Genomic DNA, 19,291 nt, shown 5'->3' with positions numbered 1-19,291 from the left:
GGTGCTGCCAAGGATGTTGTGCATGTCTGGAGCTGAGCTGGGGCTTGGTTTAAAGTCTGTGCCTGAAGTGCCAGGGCAGCTGAAGTTGTGCTGCCTGCTGTGGCAGCTGATTGTGCTATGGACAGGAGGGGCAGGAGGAGGGGCAGTTCCCAGAACCCGTTGGTGCCCTGCCAGCCATCCCGCTTATCTCTGCCCAAACCCTGCTTTGGGGTCAGGGTGACCTGTGGGGCTTGGAAGGCCAGATGGGGTCAGGCACTGCTGTCCCCCATGTTGCACCGCCCCATCCTTGCTGGAGCTGGCTACCGCTGGTTCTCTGGGTTTCCTTACAGCCCCACTCACTCTGCTCCCTGGAGTGGGGGTTGTGGTCCTGGCATGGCAGTGGGAGCAGCACGAGGGGTTCTAACAGCTCTGCTGCTACACTGCTGCCGCCAAGTGCAGCTCCCATGCATGGGGCTGCTTGGGATCTAGCACCATGAGTAAGCAGGTCCTGCCGTGGCCCCCGACACATGGGTGATGCTCCCTGCCCCCTTCCTTGTCCAGGTGATTCATCTGTCCTGACCCCTGATTGCTTTTCCCACCAGGCTTTCACACTCTGGGATGCAAATGAGCCCTTCCTTGGCACAAGGAATCTGAGTGAACTGGTTTTCCAGTCCATGACTGCTGAGGGGACTTCATGCAGCCTCCAGGCCCAGCAGGACGGTTACCATGGAATGATGATGGCTGGAAGTCACCTGCATGGAACTGGGACCCTCCCCCTCCCCTGGGGCAGTGCCTTTGTGCAGGGATGGCTGCCTGCACCTCCCTGCCTGCACGCAGCCCAGGCTGCCAGCACTTCTGGGAACCAGAGCACAGAACAGGGATGGACACAGAGCAGAGGTGGCTGTGGGATGGTTTATTCTGTCTCAGTGCTGTGGAGCGGCTGGGGCCATTGTGGATGCAGAGTTTTAACTCATGCGGGGTCATTAAGAATCTTGGTCGTGGGGTAGTGCAGGCAGCGTGCAGCCCTTAATGGTACAGCTAGTGGTGCCAGGGACCCAGAAGCATCAGAGTCAATGCTGGTGCCATCCTGCCAGTGCACAGAGTCCAGCACAGGGAGAGGTGTGCAGCAGCAGCAGCTCTGCTCAGCCTGCAGAAGTGGGGTGCAGGATGACCCTGAAATGGCAGCTCCTGGTGCAGCCCTTCCTGGCCATGGCTATGCTGTACCTGGAAGAGGCAAGTGAGGTGGTCAGTGAGGATGCCTCAGTGCTCCTTCTCTGAGGGACGGGGGGCCCTGTGGCATGCCCACCCTGGGCCCCCCTCTGTCCCCTCCAGGCTGGACCCAGGAGGCAGCAGGCTGGAGGGGACATACCCCACAGTGGGTGGACGCAGACCCAGCTGCAGCCCTGCAGGCAGCACTTCTGGCCAAGGGGACAATCCTTATCCTGCAGGCACAGGAGGAGGCATTTGCCTGCCTGATCATGCTCTGCTGCAGGGGGACAGAGACCTGGCCACACTGGCACATGTGGAGAGAGAAATGAGTGAGGGGCTCAGGGCACCCCTCCAGGGTGGGGGAGCTGCCCTGCCTGCAGGGGTGAGCTCCTCACTGAGCTCCTGCCCCACTGGACGGCAGCTCAGTCCCCAGCTTCCCATTGCCCCTGGGAGGGTCACAATGACAGGTAGGGAGGGGGCACAGGGGTCTTGGCCCCACAGGGTGCTGATGGTTTACCCTTAGGTGGTTTGCAGACGTGGCCACAGCCGGTGGTGCAGCACTTGTCGTCCCCAGTGCAGTCACTGTCGGTGTCACACAGCTCCAGGCAGGGCCCCAAGGAGCCCCGCAGCACCATGGGGCACACACCAGGCTTCTCTGCAGCACGGTGGCTCTCTGGTGACAGTGAGGAGTGAGGCTGTGCCAGGATTCTGTCCCCAGTTCCACTCCTGGCATGGCCTCGGTCTCCATCCTGGCCCTATCCTGCACCTCCATCTTCCTTCCCAGAGCACTGTGATGCCCTCAGTCCACAGCCTCACCCAGTGAGACCAGTCACAGCTCAGTATGGAGTGCCAGCTGGTAGCTGGAGTGGTGAAGGACAACCCCTGCTCTGGTTGTGGCAGCACACAGTCAGAGGGGGCTGCAGGAGGGAGGGTCAGGAGGAGCCTTTCACACACTTGGAGCCATCTCCCACCCGTCACAGAAGAGCTGGGTTTGGGGATCCCTTCCCAGAGCACCCTGAGGGCCAGCTCTTGGCAAGGGGCTCCTGAGGGCTGGGGCTGTGCCCAGGGCAGGCGTGTGGCACCAGGAGCCGCAGCCAGTGGCACACACTCCCTGGGGCCTGGATGGACGCCACCAGCTGCACACTTGGCCGGGCACAGCCGCTGTGGCTTGTCCAGCAGCATGGCTGGGCACACGCTGGGCTCTGCCAGTGGGGAGCTGGGCTAGCACCAGTGCAGTGGGGGGCTGGACATGGGGATCAGAGAGGGCAGGCAGGGCTGTACCTGTGTCTGGAGGGGTGCAGGCCAACCCACAGCCAGAGAAGCAGCATTTGTGCTCCCCAGGGCAGTCCCGGTCATCAGTGCAGCGGTTGGGGCAGGCAGCAGCTCTCCTCTCAGCACGCTTCCAAGGGCAGAACCCAGGTTTGGCTGGAGGGAAGGCTCAGATTTTGTCATGCACCCAGCCTAGCCCCACTGTCCACAGCTCCCCTGAAGTGTGATGGGGGCTGCAGACCCCTGGGACTGTCCCCGGGCATCCTCAGCCTGGCACGGGGATCTCCAGCACACCTCACTCACCTGGCTCAGCGGGCACACAGCGGGTGCAGCAGCCGCGGGTGCAGCACTTCTCCCCGGACTGGCATGTGGTGTCGTTGTGGCATCTTGTCCCACAGCTTGGCCCAATGGCACTCTCAGCACGGGGGCAGTAGCCTGGGCTCTCTGCAGAAGAAGATGTTCCATGCAGCTGTGTCCCAGGGAGCAGGGCTTGCTCCAGGGGCACCAACGCAGGCACCAGCCCACACCCCCCCATTGCTGATCCTCGCGCCGGCATCCCTTGGAGTGAGCAGCGGTACCTGTGGTGGGCAGGAGGCAGGTCCAGACTTTCCCAATCTGGCAGCACTTCTCAGCACCAGGGCAGCCATGGTCAGAGAGGCAGTACAATCTGGGGGGCCAAGGGGCTTTGCTCTCCCCCGCCGGGCACTCACCCACTTTAGGGGGGGCAGGCGGGGCAGTGGGGGTCCAGCGTCCCTGCAGGGCCCCGTGTGGGGATGCAGTGAAGGTGAGGGCAGTGCTCTGGTCCCTGGGGCTGTGCTGCTGGGCCAGGGCCAGCAGTGCCAGGAGCACCAGAAGAAGGGTGCAGTGGCCCAGCATCGTGCTGCAATCTATGTGCTTCTGGGCAATGGGCTGGGATTTAAACCCTGCTGGAGTGGGGGCTGGCCAAGCCAAGCTGCTCCTTCTCATGGCAGCACAGTTTCAGGATTGTGGGAGTGCTGAGCATGAACAATTCAGCTGGGGGAGACTCCCAGGGCAGTGCTGGGCTCGTGGCCCATGGCTGACACATCTGCAGCTCCCTTTCCAGGTCACTGGTGACCTGTGAGCAGCTGGGCCAAGGGCTGAGCAGCACTCCCAGAGCCACACCATTGTGAGCATGGATGGGACACAGGAGCAGTGTCCTCTCCCAGTCTTCAGTGTCCGTTGGAGCCTTCTGGGACATGTGGAGCAGGGAGAGCTGCTGTGGAGCTGTGGTGCTGGCACAGCCTGCACCTGTACCACAGAGAGGAACCAGCTCCAGACACTGGGCAGTGCTGGGCAAGGTGGGGGACTCAGTCCCAGGGGATGGCTGTGCTCTGTCCCCTACCAAGAGTAGCAGCTCTGGGGGTGCCAGCCCCTCTCAGGCAGGAGGGACATGCTCTGATCCCAGGGACTGGGAGCAGGAGCAGACAGGTATGGAAGGAACAGGAGTCCTGTGGAGAACAGGAATTACCAGGGGAAAGCGGGACAGGAGCAGGGGCTCAGCTTTGAGCAGGTGGGGAGCAACATGGAAGGGGCAGGCATGGGACCAGGGCATGTGAGTTGCACTGCTGAAAGCTCCTTAAGGCTTCTGCTGTGGGCAAGGTGCCACGGCCAGGCTGGGAGGGTGGAGGTAAGGAGGAGTTTGGGTGATGCTCGTGTATGGGCACGCATTGCAGCCTGTTTGTCCCCTGGCCATTGCAGAGCAGGGAGCAGAGAGCACCTCTGCTCTGATGGGACATGGACACAGCTGCACCTCGACAGCTGTGCTCTGAGTGTGGTGGAAGAGCCAAGGTGGAGGAGCCAGTGTGCAGGGACAGCTGGGGCCATGGACCCATAGGACAGCCCCAGGCTGGGCATAGGCTAGGGACCCTTGGAGGTATGACAGAGTGAGTTGATGCTGCTGCTTGTGTGAAGCCCTTCCAGGCATCCCTGGCATGGGAAGGAGAGGCAGTCATGGCTTGCAATGGAGAGGTGGCCACAGCATGGAACAAAGACACAGACACGGTGTGGGATGGAGAGACAGCCACAGTGTGACAGGGAGAAGCTGCTTTATTGGTGAGAGTGCACGGGGCTTGCCCCGAGCAGAGAACCCCAGGGAGAAAACTGAGGCTGAAGGCTCCAATCCGGGGGGATGGTGCAGGGCCAGGGCCAGGGCATGTAGGATGGGCATCGGGCAGCAGCTTCCCTGTGGCTGGGCTGGCAGGAGGTGGCTGCACCTGCAAAGGAGCAGAGGCTGTGAGCACGATGGGTGCACAGGTGCTGTGCCACGGTGCTGTTGGATCCCTGGGGGTGGAATGCCCCCAACTGACCTCAGTGGAGGGGTGTCACACAGGAGACCTTGCCGCAGCCATTCCTGCAACACTTCTGGACCCCGGAGCAGTCGGCATCGGTCTTGCACTGGTTGGTGCAGAGGCCCAGCATGGGGATGCCTGGGTTGACAGATGGGCAGGTGCCAGGCTTCTCTGAAAGGCAAAGGAACATGGTTGAGACTTGCTGGCCCTGGCATGGAGGGCAGGGCTCACCCTGCAGCTCCCAAAGCTGCAGGCCCCTATTTGCCGTGGAGGAGGGACCACCATGGTACCCAGCATTTCCCCCATCCCATAGCTCTGCTTGTTGGTGCTCCTTGACAGCTGGACCTGATGGGGACATGTCAGGGAGGCCACATGGCATGGGGGTCGCCACTGGTCCCTATGCCCATTGTTCCTGCTCAGAACACGTGGCTGGCACAGGATGCACAGCTGCAACATGCAGATATGATGGAGGCCTTGGCCCTGCTGTCCTCTACAACTGCCATGGATGGTCCTGGCTGTTTGTTCATGGCATGTGGCTGCAGCCTAGGCCTCAGCCAGGATCACATGCCCTCCAAACAGCCTTTCCCTGGCAGTGTGGGGACCCTGCCCTGCTGTCCCACTGCCTGCCACTGGCATTGCGCTCTGGCTCTGCACCATGCTGCCCTCCACTGTGATGCAGCCAAGCCAGCGCTGTCCCACAGGCAGCCATGGAGGCACTGGAGCCTCCAGGTCACATCCATCTGTCTGCAGCTGTGGATTCCAACTCCTGCACCCATCTCCTTGGGTTGCTGTCCAGAAGGACTGTTGTGGTGACCAGCAGAACAGTGCCCACATTCTGGGCTGGCAGCTGCCCACAAAGCTGAGCAGGCAACAAAGGCTGCAATGGGGAGAGGCGCAGACCCCACCCTCCACCCAAAACCCAGCATCATTTGGGGGTGTCCACTCAGCCCCTGCACCACTGAGAGGAGGAAGGGTGAGCATGGCTCAGCAGGAGCACACTCCGAGCCTGCTGGGCTTCCGTGCAGCCCCCAGTCCCCGTGCTGCAGCTGGACACTCATCGGGCACCCAGGCCTGCGGCCACCACTGCACCCTGGAGCACCAGGACTGCCGGCTGGGACGGGCTGCTGGCTCGTGGCAGTGGCACCGACTCTGGGCACCACGGCCAGGAGGGAGTGTTACCGTCAGGCTTCTGGCAGGCCTTGCCGCAGGCTGCCGGGCAGCACTTGAGGGTGCTCTCGCAGTCGCCATCGGACTGGCACCCCACTGTGCAGTTCACCGCATCCATCGCGGGGCTCGGGCACACGCCGGCTTTCGCTGCAAGGCAAAGGTGGGGCCGTGGGCAGCGCGGGGCGGCCGGCGCCGGGCAGGGCGAGGGCTGCGTCCCTTTCCGGGAGATGCTGCCCCGGCCCCAGGGCTGGGTCCAGGGATGCTGCCGAGCCCAGCCGAGCCGGGCACGGGCTGGGGCTCGCCCCGGCCCCCACGCCGGCTGCCCTGGGGCTGGGAGGGAGGGAGGGATGCTGCCCGCTCGCCGGGCGTGCCGTGACCAGCCGTGCTGGGCCATGCGCTCATACTCACTGGTGTCATTCTGGGCGGATGCTGCCGGCAGCTCTGCCCAGAGAGCCAGGAGCCCCGCCAAGATGAGGACGCTGCGGGCCGTGGGCATGGTGCAGGAACCGGCTGCGCTGTGGCCGCCCGGCCGGCCTTTAAGCTCCTCTCCAGGTGGGGCCGGCGGGCTCGGCCTTCCGGGTGGCTCCCAAGGGCCGGGCAGGGCCAGGCTCCCCCTTCGCGCTTGCACAACCCGAGTATCAGGTATCTGCTGCTGCTGGCTGCCGACCAGGGAGGGGGAGCCTCGAGGAGACTGGGCGGCCATGCTGAGAACTCGCCCGGCAGGAACAGCAGCCAGCCGCCCCTGGCCACGGCCCCCGCCCGCCGGACCCCGGACAGCCCCGCGCTGAGCCCACCGGGACGCTGGGTCACCGTGGCCCTGCGAGCCGATCGGCCGCGGGGATGAAGTGGTGCCGCTGGCAGGGAGGGAGGCAGGTGCGAGTGCACCGGGGACGGGCCATGACCCGTCCCTGCCCCGACTCACACGGCACTGCACAGTCATGTGCCTGAATGGAGCCCCTGGCCTGGGTTCCTGATGCCCCGAGGCCGAGAGGAACCAGCAATGCACACAGGGCTGTGGCTCAGCTGTGCTGCTGCTCACCCAGCTCCTGCTCTTGTTCCAGCCACCCTTCTCCAGCTCTTGCTCCTCTAATGAAGGGTCCTCCAGGCTGCCTGTGCCTTGGGCAGGTTCCTGCCTCAGGGCTGCCCTGCGCGTTCCCACAGCTACGGGAGCTCCTGCCAGGCTGTGGTCCTGTCCCACAGACCCTGCCATCCTCACAGCCTCCCACAGCACCGGGGATGCAGATGGATCATCCTACAGCACCATTTGTGCAAGTGGCTGTCAGTGAGTCACTGACATGCACTCCCAGCGCTCGGGGGCATGGTGGTACTGGGGCTGTACGACCCCAGTCCCTTTGGCCTGTCCAAGATACCCTTCCCGTGGCACATCTGGCTGGGTCAGGACACTTCACTGCCCCTGGCAATGTCAAGCTGGGGATGGTTTGAACGGGCCCAGCTCTCCCACCTGGCATGGCTGCCCTGCTCACATTAGCGTTTGCTACTCTGCCAGCACCCATCTCCTCCACAACCTCCTGCAGGAGAATAAAACCTGCCCTGTTCCTGGTGATGTGCCCTTGCTGCTGGCAGAGGCATCCCCAGCTCCAGGCATCTTGCAAACTTGCATGGGCCAAAGGTACATGGGGCCGGGACATGATCCCTGCCTGAGTCACGAGCTGGCTTCTGCTCTGCCGGGGTCCGTCTCCAGGTAATTTAACCCCACAGTCAACAATGTGGCATGGCGGTGTGGCAGTAAATCAGTAACTGTTTGCCTTTGCCTGTGGTCCCCTCCCTGCCGGGTGTTTATGCAGGAACAGGAGCCAGCACTCACCTGCCTGCCCCACTGCCGCACCTCATGTCACCGCTGTCGACAGCGGGAGTGACACATGGGCAGAGATCATCAAGGCAGCCTTTTTCCCTGTGCCCTCCAGGATGGAGACCTGCTGAGGAGCTGCTGGGACCTGACCACGTTCAGGCTCAGTGGGATGCTCCCGCAGTGAACCCAGGGCCAACACTGGGATGCCAGCAATGAAAACAACCATCTTGCACCAGTGTCCCCTGCACCAGGGCTGGAGCATAGTGCTGTGTCAGCCCGGGTGGGATAGGGGTGGTAACAGCTGGGAGGTGAGCACACTGCCCACCAGGATGGAGGGGTGGGGCCTGCACCATCCCTACCTGTGCTGCACAGGGACAGAGCCCACCTGGACCCAGCAGCAGCTTCTCTAGAGCAGCAGCACTGCTGCCAGTCCCACACCGCCCACCCAGGGTCACTGGTGCCCTGCTGTGACTTGGCTGTGGCACTGTACTGGTGCTGTCTTTGAGCATCATCACCCTGGTCTGACCCTGTGACAGCTCTGAGCCAGCATGGGGTGACCCCAGCGTGGGGTGACCTTGGTGCTGGAAGTGAGCAGCCAGCACTGGGAGGCTGTGAGGGTGGATACCAGCAGCCAGGGTGCTCAGGAGCTGCTGGATGACAGCAGATGGGAGCCCAGAAATGTAAGGCTCATGGAAGGAGATGAGGGCAGAACCACAGGGGAAGCAGAGAGCTGGTGAGAGCAGTGTGGCCACCAGTGGTTTTGCCCACAGTTGTACCTCAGCTCCAAGGTGCCCAGCTGGCTGCTGAGGGGATAATCCAGCTGAAGCTGCCCCCAGCTAGCTGGAGCACCTGGAGAGGGAGTGAGCAAGCTGGCAGCAGGGCCAGCAGCTCCAGCCCACGCAGCTGGCATCACCTTTTGGGACAATGCTTTGGCTCCTGCCCTCAGTGTATGGTGTTTAGGATATTGGTGTCCCCACCCCGGCTCTGCCAGGTGCTTCTTCAGCAGAGGCTGAGGATGGCTGTGGGGAGTACAGGGGTCTGCCAGCTGTCCCCATGGCCAGGGAGGATCCTGGCTGAGCACATGGGATCAGCAGCCCCAAGCCAAACCCCAAAGGCCCATCTTTGCTGCATCCCTCAGGAGCTGTGCCTGACTGAGCCTGGTCATGGTGGCTGCGCCCAAGCCTTGCAGGTGACCGTGGCTCCTCCATGGCAGCAGGAAAGGTACTAGAATCACATCTCCTGACTGCTGAGGGAACGTGGTCAATGATTAAAAGGGGCACTGTGAGGTGCCCCCGAGCAGTGAGCCAGCCTCCTGCTGCTGGCACAGAGCAGGGTCAGCAAGTACAGGGATACAGAGGGACACTCCATCCTCTGGAGACGCTGGGCCCCTCAGTCGGCAGCTCAGGGTCCCCACACCATGAGCATGGACTGTGCATGGCCCCTCAGGTCCAGCTGTGCACCTGCTGAGGGCTCCTGCCACACTGTCACATCCTGCCACTGCCAAGCCCACACTGCCCACACACCTTGGTGGCCCTGCTCTGTGGCACGGCCACAGATTCAGTGGTGCTTGGATGCTCCATAGCTTTGGATGTGCCTGGCTCTGTGCTATGGGATTGTTCCTACCTGCTTGTTCCATGTGGGACCCCAGCCCCAATCAGCCCTGCAGTGCTCCAAGGGCTAGCAGAAGGCATCTACCCCAACATCCCCAGCACTCACCTTTTTTTGTTTCGTCCCGAGCAGCCGCAGGGGCTGCCTGCAGTTGGGCACACAGGGCCAGGATGCCCAGGAGCAAAATGATGGTGGTCTTCATGTTGGTGAATGCCACAGGTATGGATGGGTAGTGCGGTTTGGCAGGGTTTATATCTGTGTGGGGCTGGGGAGGGGCCATGCACACAACCTTCGTGTGCCAAAGCACTCAGTGCTGCCGCGTGTCACAGTTGTGCCCGAGGCAATAACTTCCTGAGAAATGATTTACCTGGCCTTCTCCAGCCCTGGCAACCCAGCTGCACTAGGGGGAAGGACCCTCAGCACCTCTATGGGGAAAGGGAGGTGAGGCCATGAACTGGGATCACCTTACAGCCATGGGGAGCCTAGAACTACCCACCTGTGACAAGTGATTAGATGAATTTGTGAGATAGGAACCCAGAGGGGGCCGCTCAGGAGGATGTTCCCCTGGGGGCTGCTGTCGTGGCAGCGTGTCAATGGAATAACACAGGGCTGTGGGTCTGCTGAGCTGTGCCCATCCCACAGACCCAGTGGCTGCCTGTCCCAGTCCTGGCATGGTGCCTGCATCATGCCACGTCCGCTGGTGGAGCCTCAGGGGACAACTGGCTGGGTCCCTGCGGGCAAGCATGGCCTCAGGGGGAACAGAGCGTGGGAAGCCTCCATGAGACACAAAGCTGGGTGCACCCGTTGCTGAGCACCATTCCTCCGTGGGGACAGGCTGGTGGCTCAGTGCCGACACGTCGCTGGCTGCAGACGTGTCCCAGCAGATGGGTGCTGTGGCGGGGTCAGCCCTGCGGCTGCCTCTCACCTCCTCATGCTCCCAGACTGGTGAGAGGTGATCCAGGATGCCCAAGGTCAAAGGTGTGCAGGGGTCACAGGGAGCCCAACTGAGCACATGAAGGGTGACCATGCCAAGGGTGAGGTGTGCTCTTGGGGACCCCATGGTGCTGCCACTGCCAGGCCTGAGACCCTGCCAAGCAGGACCTCTGCTTCCTGCATCCCATTCCATGCAGACAGGGGCATGGTCAAGGGACTGCAGCCCTGCCAGGGGTCTGTTCTGTGGCTCCTGTCATTGTTGAACTGTGGCCATGCAGGCACAGCTCTGTGCCTCACCGAATGGCAAAGGGCACCTGCAGGTGCTCCCGGCAAGTTGGGCAGAGGCAGCCTGGCGTGGGGGACAGAGCAGGGGACTGGCAGGGCTGCAGCAAAGCTCAGGGAACAGCCGGGGCTGCAATGGGTGGAGAGGGACAGAACCAGGCTTTTTAAGGGGCTGGTGGAAGACACTTGTCCTGTGCTGGAGCTGGAGAATGGACTCAGATGGGGTCCCAGTGTGTGGAGGGACACCAGGGACATGCCCTGCCTGGGAAGCTGTGTCAAGGCCAGCCTGCCAGGATGCAGGCATCTGTGCTGAAGCCAATGTGACCTCTGTGTCCTTATCCAGGGTTTTACAGCTTAACGATTGTACTTTCCCACTTGGAAATTCTTGTGTGCGTCATCCCTGTTCTGAGTAGCCGAATGTATTTGTTGCTGCCAGAACTCTGTGTTTGAAGCAAAAGGAGACATAAACAGGAACCAGGGACTTTGAGAGCAGCCTGCTCACATGCATGGGGACACACCTTTGCCCCGATGTGGCATGTGCCACAGTGCAGTGGTGGCGATGTGGGGGTCACCTGCCTCTCCCGAGCATCCCTTTGGCTGGCGCTGGCGGCCCCTGGCACTGCGGGAGCCTTGCACTCTTCCTGCCCCGGCTGCTGTGTGCCCGATGCGTGTCACGGCGTGGAGAGGCATCAGTGCCAGTCGTGCGAGCCTGGCGTGCCCTCTGCCACTGGGCTGTGGGGCATGGCCCCCCCGGTCCGGGCAGCCCCTTCCCCAGCTGCACCCACCTCCTCCCGCAGCTCCTCCCAGCCGGTGCCGGTGCCTCTGGCAGCTCCCCCGTCCCCTCCCGCCGTGTGGCGCCGCTCGGGGGCCGGTCCCGTCCCGGTGCCGGTGCCGATCCCTTTCGGCGGCCGGCAGAGGAGGCTGTTGCACCGCCGGAGCGGACCGGGAGCGGGCCCGGGCTCTGCCGGGCTCTGCCAGCGCTGCCCCATCCCGTCCCCGAGGGTGACCCAGCACAGGAAGAATGTGGAGCTGCTGCAGCGGGTCCGGAGGAGACCACGGAGATGCTCCGAGGGCTGAAGCATCTCTGCTCTGGAGCCAGGCTGGGAGAGCTGGCAGTGTTCAGCCTGGAGAAGAGAAGGCTCCGTGGAGATCTTATGGCACCTTCCAGTGCCTAAAAAGGCCCCAAGAGAGCTGGAGAGGGACTTTGGACAAGGGCGTGGAGTGACAGAACAAGGCAGGATGACTTCCCACTGACAGAGGACAGGGTTAGATTAGAGATTAGGAAGGAATTCTTCTCTGTGAGGACAGTGAGGAACTGGAACAGGCTGTCCAGAGAAGCTATGGCTTCCTCATCCCTGGAAAATGTTCAAGGCCAAGTTGGATGGGGGTTGCAGTAGTGGAAGTGCCCAGTGTCCCTGCCCATGTGCTCTAGGACTGGCCCCGAGCTGGCACCGTGGCTGCTGCTGGGTGCTGACATGAAAATTCCTGTGTGTGGGAGGCAGGGGGCTGGGACCTCATCCCCAGCACCCTGTTCCTAGAGCTGGGGGAGCTGACAGAGATCAGGCAGGACCACAGCTGACCCCCAGCTCAGGGTGAGGAGGGTGCCCAGCACAGGCAGGGTACTGTCTGCTGCAGCCCCACTCAGCCTTGAGCTGTCCCTCACAATCTGGGGGTTAAACAGCACTGGCTGCCTGAACACCCGCAGGGACTGCTGCTCAATAGCAGCTCTAATAGCCCCTATCCATAATGCAGTGAAGCCAAGACAAGATGCAGGGGTCTAGGCTGGGCTGCTGCTGGCTGCTCACGGCTCTGTGCCACGCGTGGCACCCGGCTGGTGGTACGGCCACGCGTGGCGCCTGGCTGGCGGCGCGGGAAGGCGGCCTCCCAAAATGGGGATTTTATTACAGCCATACATCACGGCGGCGGCCTGATGCGGGCAGACGGCGGTGATTTTTCTTCATGGTTTACAGACAAATGAGGGGAAGGAAAATTGATGTGAACTTTGCTATAGCGAGAGGTCGGGCATGGGCAGGGAGCTGGTTATGGATGAGCCAGGGACTGCTGGGGCTGCCTGTCCCTGGGGCCCCTCCCAGCCCCCTGCTCCAGGCCGGATGGATGGGAGCACTGGCACAGCAGGACTGGGAGCATCATGGAGACTGTGCTGCTGCTCCAGAGGGTTGAAAGAGCAGGGGCTCCCATACCTGTGGAGGGATGCCTGGAGGGATGCTCTGCTGCTCAGGGGAACCATGTGAGCAGAGTTATTAATTCCAACATGGTTTGGCCCTGCAGTGACAGGTGGGCTGCTGTCACTGGCTGCTGGCGAGACCTTGGCTGCTCTTACCACCATTAAAGTTGCCTCCTAACATCACAGTCCTGCCCAGTGTAAGATAACAGCTAATACCCTCCAATAGCAGTTATCAGCTTCTCCATATGGTCCATAAATATTAATACAATTCTAATTAGTTCCTTTAAATACATTGCCTAATTTCCAGGGCAATAAATCAGGAGCAGGTTGTCCACTCACTCTGCTCATGCCCATTGCACAGGGACTGATAAACCCCAGGGTTTATCATTAACCCCTCCCCCTAGATTCAAGGAGAAGAGGGGCCCAGGTACAGTGTGTGAGCTCAGAACTCCCTGTAACCCTCATCAGCAGTAATTCCTTGATGTATTTCCCCAGGTGTGCCTGGTTTGCATTCCCAGAGATTTGCTCAATACCAGGACTGCCCGTGTCTCACCCTGCCAGACAGTGGCTCTGGATCGATGACTCTGTGCCAGTGTGCTCCTCTGAAGATCTGGTCCAGCTGCAGGAGTGCCATGTGTCCCCCTAGCACAAGGCAGTCCCTGACCCTTGGGGCAGGAGGGGGCTGGGGGTGCTCTGTGTACACCCTGGCCTTCACCCCCTACCTCTGATTCTTTCTTCTCCTGGGAGAAGCAGTGAAGGTCACAGCAGTGACCATCCTGCTCAGAGCTCTCCTGTGAGCTGGAGGAGATGAGATCCCTTCAAAGGTGCTGTGTGTGGGGATGAATATGTGCCCAGGGTGACATTGCTCACAGGGGTGCAAGGGTCACAGAGCACCAGCTGGGGCACAGGCATTAGGTCTGAGGGGAGCATGGCATCCATCCTTCTGCCGCTCTGGCTTTGGCAGTACCGGAAAAGAACAAATACCAAACTCATTTGCTTGAGGAGGAATTAATATGGTGTGAAGCCTGTAGTGGATGATTTAGGAAGTGAATTTAAAATCTCAACACAAATAGATTTTTTTATAAGGTCAGAGGAAAGATTAAATGCTACAGACAAGCACAGCACTTGCCATTTCCAGCATCACTTTCACCATAAATATTTTGGGCTGGCGCTGTCCCTGCGCTGTCCACGTGGGTCTGAGGCTGCTCTCCATGGCAGGATGGATGTCCCCATGGAGGGCAGGATGCCTCACCATCCCCTTCCTTACCAGATGGCTGCCAGCAGCTAGTGATGTTCCATGGCGAGAAGGAGAGGTAGTGTGTGCGGCCACGCTGCTGGTGGTACTGGAGAAACCAGCTGTAACTGCTCCAGCCTGGACAGGATCCGTTCCCAGACCCCTCCAGTATTCCTGCCAGTGGTGCAGGGGGAATCCAAGCTATGGTGCTCACCTGGCACAGTGTGTGCCCATTGCCAGTTCCTGGCTCCTTCCCAGTGCCTGGCAGTGACCAGGATTGATGGCAAGAGTTTTGAAAAGCTCCAAATATGGAGGTTATAGCACTGAGCCACCCCCATCCATCACTGGTCATTCATTACCAAGTAACACCCTGCACGCTGGGCTGATTTCACACCTTATCTGAACCCAGCAGCTGTGCCCTAAATCCTGAGTGCCGAGACTGTCTGGAGGAATTCGGCTGCCTGTGCTTAAAATTAGTGTTAGCATCTATCATTTCCCTACACCAAATGGCTTTTGTGTCGGCACTTGGCAGCGCTCATCTGTCACCGTGGCTCCAGGCTGCCCAGCACCATGCCCTCTCTGTCACTGTCACAGGACCCCTTGTTGGCAAAATGTCACCCAAACGACAAGTGCAGCAGCTTGGCCTCTCCTTTCAGCTGGCCTGATGGCACTGCCAGCAGTGAGGGTGTCCTTTGTCCCCTCAGCATGGCAGGCTCCAGCTCTGCTCTGGCCCCACTGCAGCAAGGCATCTGGCGTGGGCACAGCCTGACACGTGTCCTCTGGCACGGTGGCTCACTGCCTCAGGTGCCAGCACAGCCATGGGGCAGGTGCCTCTGGCAGCAGTGCCCGCAGCCATTCCCGGTGAGGTGAGTCGCTCCTGCCAGGCTGGTGCTGCCGGAGCTGTCGGTGTGATGAAAAGCCTCCCACAGCAATGCAGATAACATACAAGCACAGGTCAGGCACGGCCCCTGTAGCCCATCCATCAGGCACAGCAGCTACAGGCGCTCCTGGTGCCACCATCTGATGCACGTTATCCGGCACAAATGTGTTTCTTCCCCCAAGGTTAAACGGATGAGTGAGGTTCAGGCGCTGACAGCTCCGCCTGCCCCGCGCTAGCGATAAATGAGCTGCAAGAACCAGAGGGAAAAAAAAAGGTTTGTTTTCTGTCAAATGCTTCTTTTGATGGTGTTGGCACGAGGATGGCAGCAGTGCTGAGATGAGTGTGAGGATGGGACCTGCTCCTGGTGTGGCTGCAGGGCAGCCAGTGATGGCACCATCATAGCTGTGATAGCACCATCATAGCTGTGCTGGGTGACGGGCAAGGGCTTGGTGAGCTACTGGAGTACTGAGCGATGCTGGCAGCAGGCACTTGGTGTGGCCCCAGCATGCTGTCAAGCCATGCTGGGATGGCAGAGATTTGATGGGATGGTGGCGAGCCTGGTCCTCCCCAGGGTGCCTGCCTGCCCTGGGCATTGCCCCAGATAGAGTGCCAGGTGGGAGCCCCCCACCCTTTGCAATGTCCCTGCCAGGCTGCTGTTGCCCTGCTCAATGTCACACTCAGAGCCTGTCAACGTGAAAAAAGGTTTGCAGGCGATAAGCGATGGGGCTGCGGCCGCGCCTGCCGCCCGCGCGTGATTTACTGCGGCGTCGCTAACGGAGCGCAGATTTTTCTTAATCTAAATTGAAAACTACTCAAGTAGAAAAATAATTTCATTGCCTCATCCTGAAGGGGCGGGGGGAAGAGGGAGGGGAAAGCTGTGCCAGGGCAGGCAGGGCCACAGATGCCTGCACCCCCTGCGTCACCATTCCCCATGGCCTTGGGCAGCTCCTACGCTGGGGACATGTGGCACCTGCTCCAGCTCGGGCAGAAAAACCGGATTGTGTGGGGAGGGGGTAGCTGCCAGGACTTAGTTCTGGGGTGACAGGGCATGCCCAGTCCCACCTGGGATGCAGCCCCCCAGCGCAGGCTGATGCTGGCACAGGTGGGGATGTGCAGCCTCACAGATAGATTGGTAATTTGGAGCACAAGTGAATTCTGGGAGCATTTGCTGAGCTGGATAATAACGTGCCCAGTGAGCTGCATCCCATGCATGCTGCCAAATTAAAGAAATTTTTTTCTCCTTTAATTTAAAAGTCACCGTTGGGAAATCTCCACTGGCCGCAGCAGTGATTTCCCCTAGGCTGCCTTTCTGGAGAAATCTTTAATTTTGATTGTCACACTTTGTGGAGTTTATCTCAGGGAAGTAGAGCCATAAATAAGGTGCTGCTTCAGCACCCAGGCTCCAGCTGTAGGACAGTGAATGGCCCCAGCACAGGTGGGGAGCAGGGAGAGCCTGACCACAGGCACCTTCTCCTCTTACACCTTCCTCTTCACTCCCCCATCCAGCCCCATCTACCCTGGGCTCCGTGCCTGGCTTCTCACAGCCTGATTTCACAGGTCACCAGCCTTTAATTACGTGGGCCTGTCCCCACCCCTCCCACCAAATGATTCTCAAGTTCATGAAAATCTCATTAACCATTATACCACAGCTGGATTCCCGTGCTGGCACTGGAGCCCTCCAGCTCCTGCCGTGCTGCAGGCCCAGCCAGTGCTGTGCCCCAGCATCCAGCACCACAGCCCCCAGGACCAAGCATGCAGGGATCCAGGAGCTGTGCCACGCTTTCAGGGTGGGGAGGTGGCACTGCAGAGGGAGGGCACAAGGCTGTGCCTTTTTTGCTCCATGCTTACACCTTCACAGCCCCAGCTCAGCTGGTCACGGTGCTGTGGGGCTGGAACGGGTGTCATGGTCAGACTGGGGAGGTGGCAGCTCCCAGGGCTTCCCCAGTGCCTCCAGCTCTGGGGAACCAGCACACAACCCTGACAAGGAGCCTGGGGAGGGCATCTCCCAGCAGCTTTTGATCAATTAAGAAGCGGGAAGGGATTGAGGCAGCTCCCTTCAGCTCAGAGCCAGTGCAGCAGTGCCGGGTGAGCTCAGGAAAGGTTACACCATTTGCATTTTACCCTTCAGTAATTCCAACACTTACGGGTGCAATTAAGCGGCAGCCTGGTGTTATGAAGCTATCAGGGCGGAGAGACCTGCATCCCAACGAAGTCCGGGTGCGTGCCTGCCCCAGACTGTTCCATCTGTCTGCGGTGACACCGCGGCGATGCCGGCGGGTCCAGGGATGGGCTTTGATTCCATCCAATGCCCATTGCTCCCCTGCCAGCAGCTCAGCCCTGTCCAGGGACCTGGTTTTGGTACTCACAGAGAGTGAGCACAGACACCACGGAGGGGAGTGAGTGTTGGGATGGTGGAGCAGGTCCAGGCTGGTGCCATACTCATCAGCACAACAAAGCATTGATCTGATGGCGCCCTCCAAAGAACAGCCCCTTTATGTGTGACCCCCTGGTGCTGCAGAGCTGGACAAGATGCCTGTGCCAGTGGCACATGTCTCCTGTGGAACAGGGTCTCCTCAGTGTTTGGTGGCCCCTACCCTCTGTGGGAGGACAGGGCCCCTGTGGCCATTCTCCTTTCCTGCTTCAGTGGGACAGCAGGCTGGCAGAACCGCTGCCTTCCCCTTTAAGCATCATCCCAGCTTAATTCGATGGTTTTGAGTCCCGGCTCATGATTTCTGCAGCAATTTGGGCTGAGATTTCTCTCTTTCCCTCCATTATCCACTCTGATTAACTCAGCTGGCCCTGTCAGCTCCCATTCCGGTGCGGGGAGCCCTGTGAGAGCCTGTTAAAATGCATGAGACTGTGGCAGTCGCTCCACTGCCCAGCAAGGCTGAACCGAGGGAAGGGGCTGCAGGCAGCAGGGCCATGGTGGGGAGCTGGGGGCTGTGGGGGTCCAGGGCTGGGGTGCAGGTGCTGTGGGGGTGCCAGTGTCCCCCTCTGTCAGCATGGGGGTGTCCTGGCCAGAGCTGAGCAGAGGGGGACCCTGTGGAGTGTAGGATCCAGTCACCCCCACATGCCAGGCTGTTGGGCAGCTGAATCTTCCCCCATGCAAAGGCTCATTTCCCATTCCAGCTCTGACTTGTTCTCTTTTTCTCATTTTAATAAAGACGAAAGCATCCGGAAACGCGGCTGCACCCGCCAAAGAGCGAGATCTGACATAATTAAAAAGTGGCTTCAATCAGGCTGTTTTCCTAATGGTTTGTCATATCAGCCCGCACGGCCCTGCACCCCCTGTGCTCCCAACCCCCTGAGGCATCATTTACATTTCTTAATAACCCCTCATTAATATTCATGACGTGGGGAGGGTAATAACGGCTGAGTGCACACCACTAATTCAATTTCAGCGAGCCTCAGTGTGTTTAGTTAATCACTGGGGGACCTGGGTTACTCAGTACAATTATTTATTCGGAATTAGATCTCGAGGCATCTGGGTTGAAACCTGAACTCGGAATAAAATTAAACCAGGATTCTCTTCCTCTCCTCCTCCTCCCACCTCCGTTCCCATCCATGGTTCTGAGCATCCCCTGCAGCTAAGCTTTGCTGGGATGAGGAATTGGTGTTTCCATGCTGGGACCATTGCAGTGGCTGAGGCTTCTCCTCATCTGTGGCTGCTGCTGGGTTCTGGCTCCTCTGTGCCCATCCAGGGAAAAGTGTTAGGAAAACCCTGGGGACATGGTCAGCCCCGAGGGTGGCACCCCATCCCCTGTGGCAGGTGAGTCCCTGGGAACAGGAAGCCAGGATTTCTGGAGTCTTTGTTCTCCCCACCAAGCCAAGTCCCAGGGTTTGCTCCAGCTTATCCAGAGCCTTCAGCCTCTTACCCAGCTTTGTTGCATGTCCCACACAGGAGAGGCTGGTGCCAGCCCCATGCAGCACCCAGGGCAGCTGCTCGTCTCCATCCTTCATTAATTTCCTTGAGAGTTTTTTTAGTACTTTGATTTTGCTCCTGGTTTCATTTTTAATTGAATATTTTGTCCCTGTGCTCCAACTCACCTTATTGGATAAAAATTCTGTTATTGAATTCTGCCCTGTAGGACTGGATGAGAATTGGGTTTCTCAGGCAGCAATGTGGTGCCTTGGTTACTCAAATTCCTGCTTTTGTTTTTTTTTGAGTGCTCCCCCTGGCCTTTGAGTCCCGTCAGGCAGGTGAATTGAACATTTTCTATCCCTTTATTTTACAAGAAGCTCAAGGCAAAGGTGCTGGCCTCACTCGCTGTGCTGAGGTTGGGGCTCTTCTTGCCATTGACCATTTTTGCCTTCCCCCAGCACCTCCCAGAGCTGATCCACTCAGCAGGAATGACGTGGAGGAGAAGCCTTGCGGTAGGAGCAGGTCATCATATTCTGTGTGACCGTGGATGGTCAGTTCTTGTCC

The 19,291-nt window shown here is 59.8% G+C and overlaps 2 protein-coding genes across 2 annotated transcripts; both read right to left on the bottom strand.

The window, feature by feature from the left end:
* Window positions 1-1,168: 1,168 nt before the first annotated feature.
* On the bottom strand, window positions 1,169-2,992 carry LOC122149440 (WAP four-disulfide core domain protein 3-like). Its single transcript, XM_042779813.1, has 5 exons — window positions 2,761-2,992; window positions 2,470-2,613; window positions 1,661-1,861; window positions 1,349-1,498; window positions 1,169-1,203 (listed from the first exon to the last, which is right to left on the bottom strand). The coding sequence occupies exons 1-5, from the start codon at window positions 2,990-2,992 to the stop codon at window positions 1,193-1,195; spliced, it is 738 nt and encodes a 245-aa protein (XP_042635747.1). The 3' UTR covers window positions 1,169-1,192.
* A 1,490-nt stretch (window positions 2,993-4,482) lies between these two features.
* Window positions 4,483-9,553, bottom strand: LOC117004336 (collagen alpha-1(I) chain-like). The gene is made up of 6 exons (XM_033075067.2): window positions 9,460-9,553; window positions 8,520-8,592; window positions 6,342-6,787; window positions 5,946-6,080; window positions 4,785-4,937; window positions 4,483-4,691 (listed from the first exon to the last, which is right to left on the bottom strand). The coding sequence occupies exons 1-5, from the start codon at window positions 9,551-9,553 to the stop codon at window positions 4,786-4,788; spliced, it is 900 nt and encodes a 299-aa protein (XP_032930958.2). The 3' UTR covers window positions 4,483-4,691; window position 4,785.
* Between the last annotated feature and the right edge of the window lie 9,738 nt (window positions 9,554-19,291).

This window comes from Catharus ustulatus, chromosome 17 (genome assembly GCF_009819885.2).
Source record: "Catharus ustulatus isolate bCatUst1 chromosome 17, bCatUst1.pri.v2, whole genome shotgun sequence".
NCBI lineage: Eukaryota > Metazoa > Chordata > Aves > Passeriformes > Turdidae > Catharus > Catharus ustulatus.
The sequence above is the reverse complement of the archived record's forward strand: the minus strand, read 5'-3'. Positions and strand labels throughout refer to the sequence as shown.